Source organism: Rhagoletis pomonella, unplaced genomic scaffold, assembly GCF_013731165.1.
Source record: "Rhagoletis pomonella isolate Grant_MI unplaced genomic scaffold, Rhpom_1.0 Rhpom_scaffold_06264, whole genome shotgun sequence".
Classification (NCBI taxonomy): domain Eukaryota; kingdom Metazoa; phylum Arthropoda; class Insecta; order Diptera; family Tephritidae; genus Rhagoletis; species Rhagoletis pomonella.
In genome coordinates, this window is record NW_023464797.1 from 1 (window position 1) to 10,038 (window position 10,038).

Consider the following 10,038-nt stretch of genomic DNA (forward strand, 5'->3'; position numbering starts at 1 on the left):
AAAACTGCCAGAAACGACACTGGCACTATGGGAGCAAACCATAGAAATAAAACTGAGATTTCCAAATGGGTAGATATGGATAAATTCCTATCCAATCGGTTTCAAACACTGGAAACCGTGACAGGTCTTAGGGGAGATATAGTATCGAAACCTAAACCACCAAGCTCGCGGAATTCTGCAGAGACGCCTGCAAAAAAGCTTGGCGCCTTTCAAGCCAGTGTAGCAAAGGCAACATGTAAAATGTGCAACAGCAATGTACACAAGCTATCAAAGTGCGACAGCTTTTTGCGTCTAAAGCCGACGGAGCGAGTAGATTACGTGAAGAGCATTCGCAGTTGCTTGAGTTGTTTATCTGCTGGGCACACAGTCTCAAGGTGTACCAGCTCATTTAACTGAAGCACTTGTCATTCGAGACATCACAAGTTGCTCCATATGCCAATTCAGCCAAAAGCGACAACTGATCCATCGGGTAGCGTGAAATCTACTCCAAACCAGGCTCAATCAAGACACGAATCTGAAAAAGGAAACATCAAATCGGTTACAAATGTAAATTCTTGTTACGCAAATACAAGTAAAGGAGTTTTGTTAGGAACAGCACGCGTAAACATACACTATAATGGTATACATTTTTCGGCTAGAGCGCTTATAGATTCTGGTTCTGAGTGCTCGTTCATTACTGAGAGACTCAAACGGAGAATCAATCTGCCATCAAAACACTTGCATGCCCAAGTTTCGGGCATCAATAACTCTGTATCTGCGCAGGTAAAAGAAGCGTGTGCTATTCAACTTCGGTCACCCACAGACCCGTTAATTAATATAGAAGCAATTGTGCTGGTTTTACCACAATTAACCAGGGATCTTCCGTTTTGTCAGATAAGCGCAATGACGCGGCAATCGTTCCCAGACTTGGTCTTGGCGGACAAAAGATTCTTCGTCAATGAGCCAGTTGACCTGGTCTTAGGAGGAGATATTTACCCGCAAATAATTTTAAGCGGAATGAGGAAGAACGTATTAAATACGCTTCTCGCGCAAGAGACCGTGTTCGGTTGGATACTGACTGGTCGCGCGGACTCAGTCAGTCCAACTAACAATATCGTATCGTATTTTAACGAACTCACGTTGGACAAGCAGCTAGCTGCATTTTGGGAGCTGGAGGATGTCCCAAAGAAAAAAGGCATCAACGAAGATGATAAATACTGCGAAGAGCTCTTCAAAGCAACTACAACACGAAATACCGACGGAAAATACATTGTGTCTCTACCTTTTAAACGGGATTTTCCGAAAAATGTGTGCTTAGGTCCTTCGCTGAAAAGTGCATGCTCTCAGTTCTACCGGAACGAGACGCGACTAGCGAAAAAGCCTGTCCTTCAAACAGAGTACAACCGGGTTGTATCTGAATACGAGACACTAGCACATATGTCAAAAATTAACAAAAACATTTCTTCAGATTCAACGGACTGCTATTTTTTACCGCACCACGCCGTTTTAAAGGAAGAAAGTACCACTACAAAGGTCAGGGTTGTATTCAACGCATCATGCCCAACCGCTAATGGCATGCGTTTGAATGATGTCTTCCTTCCAGGTCCTGTACTTCAGGCCGATTTAACGATCCTCATACTCCGTTGGAGACTGTTCCAATACGTCTTCAACAGCGATATAGAGAAAATGTATCGGCAAATATTTGTAAATGAGAATCAAACGAAATATCAGCGCATAGTTTTTCGCACCTGCCCAAGAGAACCAATTAGCTTATACGGATTAAAAACGGTGACTTTTGGCATCAACTGTGCTCCTTATCTCGCGATAAGGACATTGCATGAACTAGCTGATGAGGTCGAGAGCTCGTTTCCAATCGCATCCGAAATTTTGCGAAAGTGTATGTACGTGGACGACGTACTTGCTGGAGGACACAGCATCGAAGCAGCGATTAAAGCTCGAGAAGAAATACTACAGATACTGGATTCAGCAGGGTTCCCGTTAAGAAAGTGGACTTCGAACTCCAGTAAAATACTTGAAGGTATACCGAAATCTCATTTACTCACCGACGATTTTCTAGAGTTGGAAGAGTCTAGTACGGTAAAAGCACTTGGCATCAGATGGAATGCCAAATCTGACTACTTCTACTTCACAGCAAAACCAATAGAAAATCGTGACGTCATCACTAAAAGAGCGATACTTTCAGCTATCGCCAAACTGTTTGACCCGCCCGGTTGGCTCGCTCCAGTGGTAATTGTCGCCAAGATCATTATGCAAAATATTTGGTTGGAGGGAACTGGTTGGGACGATACCGTGTCTCCGACCACATTAGACCGTTGGCAGGCATTTATGCACGACTACATGGACATTAATACCATTCGGATACCAAGATGGGTTCACTTTACGCAAACAGATGACGCCGAAATACATGGATTCAGCGACGCTTCGGAGAAAGCATACGCGGCGACTGTTTTCTTGAGAGTTAAGACTGCGGAAAGAGTTGTGGTCAGCTTTCTAATGGCAAAAACAAAGGTAGCGCCCGTCAAAACAGTATCGTTACCCCGTTTAGAACTTTGCGGCGCAGTTTTGCTTTCGGAAACCGTAGAAGCGGTCGTCGAAAATCTGAGTCTTGGACATTTGAAAATAAATCTCTGGACAGATTCGACAATAGTCCTCGCATGGATCCGGAAACCACCGTGTTCGTGGTCAACTTTCGTTGCTCACCGAATAACAAAAATTGTAGACAAGGTGGGAACCGAAAACTGGCGTCATGTGGATTCGGCATCAAACCCAGCAGATCTGGCGAGTAGAGGACTTTCGGCGAGTGATCTAGTCAACAACTCCTTGTGGTGGCAGGGTCCTTCTTGGTTACAAGAAGACTATTCGAGATGGCCAGCACAAGAATCGGACTTTGACACAACCATTGAAGAAAAAAGGGTGCATGTTCATGCAACCACAAAAGTAAAAGACTTTCACGACATTCTCGATCGATTTTCTGATTTATCACGGGCTTTGAGAGTTATATCTTATATTATGAGATTCTATCAAAGAATCAATCCCAAAACGAAATATTCCTTTAAAGCGGAGTCTCGTTCAATTTCGGCCAACGAAATTAAAACAACGACCCAACGCTTAATAACAATTTGTCAAAAACAATATTACAGCGAAGAATATACAAGCTTAAAATCTGGAAAATCCATCGACGGAAAAAGTGAAATCCTGCCTCTTAACCCGTTCATCGACAAAGATGAGATTCTGAGGGCTGGTGGTCGTCTGAGCGCATCTAGCGATCTGTCCTACAATGAACGTCATCCTATCATTCTTCCGTATGGTTGTAGGATGTCCCGTCTCTTGGTCCAGTTTATCCATAAAATTTCCGTGCACGGAGAAAACCAGCTGATGCTGCGACTTATCCGATCGCAGTATTGGATTCCCAGAGTGAAAAACTTGATACGGTCCGTCATACATAACTGCAAGGTCTGCACGATCCACAAGAAACGGTCGCAAACTCAACTTATGGGAATCCTTCCCAAAGAACGCACAACCTTTTCCCGTGCATTCACAAACACGGGGGTGGATTTCGCGGGCCCGTTCGACATCAAGTCCTACCGGGGCAGAGGATGTCGCATGTCAAAAGGCTACGTCTGTCTCTTCGTCTGTTTCTCGACGAAAGCCATTCACCTTGAAGCTACCAGCGACCTTAGCACCGCGTCCTTTCTAGCCGCTTTCGCAAGATTCGTTGCTAGACGAGGATGTCCAAAAAACGTTTACTCCGACAATGGTACTAACTTTGTCGGAGCCTCACGATCTTTACGATCGGAATTCAAAGCATTTTTAGCTGAGGCACGCAATAGCACCCTCACTAAGTACAGCCATCAAGCCTTAGAGTGGCATTTCATACCCGCTGCGGCCCCTCACATGGGCGGTTTGTGGGAAGCTGGGGTGAAAAGTTTCAAAACCCACTTTAAAAAGGTCGCGTCCGACCACAAATATACTTTTGAAGAGTTCACCACACTCTTATGCCGTATTGAGTCTTGTCTCAACTCACGACCACTAAGCCCCTCTTCAAACGAACCGTCTGACCTGGAGCCGCTTACCCCCGGTCATTTTCTGGTCGGCGGGCATCTTCTTGCCCCACCCGAAATCGATGTAAATGAAAGTCCAGCCTCAATCGTAAATCGATGGCAGAAACTGAAGGCCCTACACCAGACATTCTGTAGGAGATGGAAAATGGAATACCTCACCGAGATGCAGAAACGCATCAAGTGGAAACATCCACAAACCAACTTAAAGCTTGGAGACCTTGTCGTCGGTAAAGAGGAAAACCTGCCAACAAACGAATGGAGATTGGGAAGAATAGTCAAGCTACACCCAGGTTCCGACAACCCAGTAAGAGTAGTCGACATCGAAACAGCTAAGGGAGAAATCAGAAGGCCAATCGCAAAATTTGTCCTACTTCCGCCCTACAATGAGAACAGCACAACCTCGCAGTAAACTTCTTACCTACTCTTCATTCCACTTCACAAAAGAAACCCACCTATTCCACTTCTCTTCATCCTGCATCATCCCAAATCTCAAATTATCGCATTAACAAAAAAACCCGATTTAATTTGAGATATATATTTCTTTCAAGTATTTATATCTCTGTCCTTATAGCGCACTCGATGAGGCCGTATTCAAAGTAAAACATACATAGTTTTTATTTTAAAGCTTTTAATTAGTTATATATGTATATTATGTTTCGTTTTTTTTATGAGCGCACATACGCATGCTCAATTGAGGCTATCAATGTAAATTTCAATGTTTACAATACAACACCTTCTAAATGTATAATTATGAATATTTTTCTTGTTTCACATTTTTATAAGAGTTGCAGAGCATTTACATAGGTTTTAATTTTCGCATGCACATTGTTTACTGTTCGAGTGTAAGCGATCAATGAATTTTATCCATTAACCAAGTTTTAAAAGTAATAGAACACGTGGGCACTGTTCCATACCTTTACAAAAAGTTATGAAAAATTTTAAATGCAGCAGGCAAAAGAATTACAAAACTTATGTATATTCACAAATACATACATATATCGTTAGTACAGTACGGAAAGGGCGTATCTCACATCATCGCTGATATATAAAAAGACCGTAACTAACTAAAAATCCAAAATCCTAATCTTATGCAATATACAATTTTTCAGTTAGTCGTGGCTTTTTTGTATACTAACGATATGCACAAAGGCAACCTAGCAAAGAATTTGTTCCTTTGCGTTATGGTAAACATTTTACCATTTTAAAAAATCACAAACGATAATTCAAGCATCAAAGAATCAAAATCTCAGTTTCGTTGAAAGCAATTTAAAACTGGTTACTCGTTAATAAGTTCGAAACATACAAATAAAATCTAGAAAATATTCCCAGCTAGTAAACTGTGCCCCGTTTAAGTTGATACATATTTGTACATTTTGAAACTCCATAAACAAAATTATATAACGTGATCGCTAGTTTTACAACAGCCGATTTCTAATAAATCTAATGTAGAACCAGCTTTTATAGTACATGACTTGTGGAATTCACTGTAAATGGTATGCCCCAGGTATAAGCAGCAGTTAAAAGGGAAAACATAGAATCAATTTCCAAAATAAAGTGGTTTTTTTTTGTTTTAAATTTCTTCTAATCGGTTACGAATTACATTTGTCAAGCAGCTTGGTATGCTTTTTTTTGTTAAATAAAATGCCAAGCTTATAGTGGAAGAAACGGAAACACAAGCAAGTGGTAGCTAATCAACGGAGAGTGCACACCGAGGACATTTAAATATTATACATATAAACAATACACTCTTCCAACGATATTTTGTGTTATACATACGGTGACCATAAATATGGATTCAAAATGAAGGACAATTTTTCAAAAATATGCCTACATATATTAACGTAGCATAAAAATATCAAAAGAGTATTTATGATTCTAATTTCTTAATACATTTTAAACTTTAAAAATGAATCACGTTTTCTTCATCGATATTAATCTTTTTTTTACATGAATATTTATAAAAGTATCGCACGACATATTACAATTACAATAGCTTACACGAAAAGTGAAAATCTTTAAAATATTATTTTATAGGCAAATGTTGAGTCGTTCAAAACGGAAACAATAAAATTTTTTTGTTTTTTTTGGTACTTTTCGCAGTTATTTGTCAAAAATCGACATCAAGAATCGACGTAAACGACGAGTTACAAAGTTCCCTTTACAGGAATATATAATTTGTGCAGATTGCGCTCCATAGCATCTACATTTCTACATTTCTGTGGCTCAAAATTTACTGTAGTGATATATCTTCCTTATCGAATTTTTAAAATAATGAAAAAAAAATATTCAAATGAATCTGCGTATTTGATTGAAAATCTCACTTTCCTCGACTGCGACGACAAAATGCAAATGGTAATGATAACTTTCATTGAAGTCGCCACAAGTCATATATTTTAGTAAGAGGCACATCAATACCCTTCGAGTTGTAAGTTGCTTACGTTGATTGGGAGATTTTTTCATGAGATATTGAAGAAAAGCTACAAAAAGTACCAAAAATCACTTTTTTGAAAAAATCCATCCATTGTCCGATAATTTTAAAATAACGAATAAAATGTGGGACAAATGCAGGACACTTGTGGAAAATTCAGTACATTTTCAGGTTTTTCAGATTTGAAAAACTACGCAGGACCGCCCTTTGAAAAACAGTACGGTCCTGCAAAAAACAGAACGGATGGTCACCGTAGTTATACATACATATATGTATATGCACATATTTCAGTTGCTACAATAACAAATTTTTGTATCACTTCTGGCGTCCAACGTGGGGCGCCCCGACGATGTCGGAGTCAACCCAGACTAAGCAGGAGATGGAAACACACATTCCGGAGTACTTAAATTTATTACCTCCTTCCGAATGTAATTTATTAAAGAATTGGCTGCACACCTTACACCCATCTATCGGCAATGGGGTGTCAGCAGGCTTCGAAAGGGTAACTCGACTACTAGAGTGCCACATATACCCTACCATACAGATACTGAACCAAAGCCGGGACAAATCAAAATTTCATATCAGTCGTGTAATCGCAGAAGTGCTGCATATATTATTGGCCCAAAATGATAGTAAATGTAGGGCAGCGTTCATTAATTTCATCGTAAACTTACCACCACTCGCGATTATTTTCCGTTGCCTTTTTTCTTGGCCTTAGTTAAAATTTGTCCATGCAAGGCCTTTTTTGCCAAAAATGACCAGTTCGGATTCAGTAGCTTTTTTCCGTATGCGGGCTTATCAGCTGAGTTTGCTTGGCATTTAATTGCGTAAGAAGCGTGCGCGCTGTCGCCGGCATGTAAGGGAATAGCAGATTAGCTAAAATTGCAGCAATATTGGCGCAAACACCAATGATGGTGGCAGCACGCTCCTTCTGCTCATCGGTACCCTTCAGTAACACCCACGGCTGTTGCGCTTGCATATAACCATTGCCTTGGCGAGAAATTGAAAGCATATGTCGAATGCCATCACGTAATTTGGCCTTTTCAAGTGAGTTTACATAGCCACGGACTTCACGATTTATAAGTGCCAAAAGTACGAGTTCGTCCTTGGTTAGGGTCATGGCTTGTATGACGCCATCAAAGTTCTTTTCGCAAAAGACTAACGCACGATTTACAAAATTGCCCAGATTGTTTAGCAAGTCGGAATTATTACGCGCCGCTAAGTCATTCCAACTAAAGCTAGAATCTTGTCCTTCGGGACGCGCACAAGCAAGGTAGAAACGCCATATATCAGCAGGTATGCCAGTCTCCTGTGCATCATTACCGAATGCGCCACTTGCCACCCAACCCAAAACTAATAGTACGTAACTTTTTACACCTACGGACATAACTACGAGACTCATTTACAGAATGACTCGTTTCTCGGCTAATCGCGCACATGCCGAAGAACGCGCTGATAAATTCACGGTTCTATGCCGGCTATGCGGCGGAGCGCATGGCATTCGACTATGCCCCCTTTACCGCGGCAAAGCGGTCGAAGCAAGGCTGCGTGCAGTCCTGCTGCATAAATATTGCCCAAACTGCCTCTCGCCGTTCCACCGCCTCGACATGTGCAGCAGCACGGATCGATGCCACCGATGTCGCGAAAAGCATCACACCTCGCTCCATCTCGATGACTGCGAAGACCAAAGGCATCCAGCGAACGCGATCAACGACGGCGAGAGCTCGGACGGGGCACTCTCTATCGACGTTACGGAGCAGACGAAGTCGTGGGCGCAGCAGGTCGAAGAGGAGGAGTTGGAGGGGTCAGAGAGGACAGACTCTTCCCCACATGAGCGACAAAAGCGCAACTCTGGAAATGGCACACCGAGACCGTTAGACAAGTTACAACCACGCGCGGGCGACGCGGAAACTCGTTCTTTCCGCTCGCCAACGCGTGCACAACACAACTGGCGCGACGCGGAAACTCGTCCATTCCGCTCGCAAACGCGTCAACAACACAACTGGCGGCAACACGGCGGCGCGGAAACCAGTCCTTTCCGCCCGGCATCACGATCGCAACGCAAGCCAAAACGGCACGACGGCGCGGAAACTCGTACTTTCCGCTCGTCTAAGCGATCGTCTAGGCTACGCAAAGCAGCACCATACCACAAAACTCGCACAAACGACAGCAACATCAATAGTCGTGCCTTACAACGCGCTCCACCGACCAGCTTCCGAACGGGCCGCCTAGTGCAAAGCGCCATATCAACGCCGATCATTCGTGCGCTTATCCCCATCGCGCCGACCGCAATAGTGCGGATTGAAGCAAGGGGCCGTCTTCATTTGGTTCGCGCAATGATTGACCCTTGCGCACCAAACTCATTGGTTGATTCGGAACTGGTGTGAGATCTCCAACTGGAACGCAACGGATCAGGACGTTGCACGGTCACCATGCGAGGAAGATACAGCAGCTCCGACCGCATTACGACACAAGCAGTCGTGCTGGACCACCATATACGTCTGAGTCCACCGTCGAACCTGGACCCTAAGGTTGCGGCCCCGTTCCAGTTCATGCGCTTGGCGGATCCGCAATTCTTCCGCGCGTCACCAATACGCCTCACACTGGGCCTCGATCTGCATGCGCAGATGATGGTGAGCGGGACCTCCCCATCCACCGTGGGTGGTCTCCTGGTCCAGGCGACCATATACGGTCTGGTTGTTTCGGGAGCCTGCCAACCATAAACGTAGAGATTAAGAAGACAAAACCACACATACACACACACTCATCACACACATACCTAAAAATTTAAATAAAAAAAGTGCATTGAAATTTCAAACCACGTCTGTTTCAATTAACAATGTCCTTTTCTCCACAGCCTCAGATGAACCGGTCGCGACGAAAGCGTTGGCGAATAAGCAGCCCCGCGCAGTACAAAATCCGCGCTGCATATTATAGTTAGTCCTTAAGACTTTCCTCACGTGCGTGTGACGGTTGAGACGCGACTCCTTTTCTTTTTCATAGCTTGCTTACCGCAAGGGGGCCGGTATGTTTAGGTCCGCGACCTAAATATATTGCACCACCCTAATCCGCGTTTTGTCACTTGATGTAAGAGCACACAAACACATACACAAGTTACGGCTATCTTTCCAGCCGCTAACAACAAGCCCCACTGTACGATAACTATTGGAGGGGAAACTTAACGAAAGTTACTGTGCGGTGGGCTACATCCCTTTTCGTTTGTTGGCACTTCTTCACTTCTTAGAAGACAGCAAGGAGATCACGTCAGCCATCACACCACGTTCGGTAAGCCAACTCTTGTGAGCCACACTATTCAGACTCATAGATATTTACAAATAAAACGCTTTTTAATTTCATTGCACTAAAACCACTGTGTCTTTTATTTGCTCCTATTTTCGTTACATTAACTTTACGCTGGTGCGCTCCATCTTCGTGCGACGCCACCTGCGTAAATATTGATGCCCGCCGACCAGAAAATGACCGAAGGTAAGCGGCTCCAGGCATGTTTAGGCGCGTCTGCTAACACCAGGCGCCTAAATACATGCTATG

The 10,038-nt window shown here is 43.3% G+C and overlaps 2 protein-coding genes across 2 annotated transcripts; one reads left to right on the forward strand and one right to left on the reverse strand.

The window, feature by feature from the left end:
* Positions 1–432: 432 nt before the first annotated feature.
* On the forward strand, positions 433–4,672 carry LOC118755433. The gene is made up of 2 exons (XM_036490267.1): positions 433–3,302; positions 4,633–4,672. The coding sequence occupies exons 1-2, from the start codon at positions 433–435 to the stop codon at positions 4,670–4,672; spliced, it is 2,910 nt and encodes a 969-aa protein (XP_036346160.1).
* Positions 4,673–7,258: 2,586 nt separating this feature from the next.
* On the reverse strand, positions 7,259–7,876 carry LOC118755432 (methionine--tRNA ligase, cytoplasmic-like). Its single transcript, XM_036490266.1, has one exon. The coding sequence runs from the start codon at positions 7,874–7,876 to the stop codon at positions 7,259–7,261; it is 618 nt and encodes a 205-aa protein (XP_036346159.1).
* Between the last annotated feature and the right edge of the window lie 2,162 nt (positions 7,877–10,038).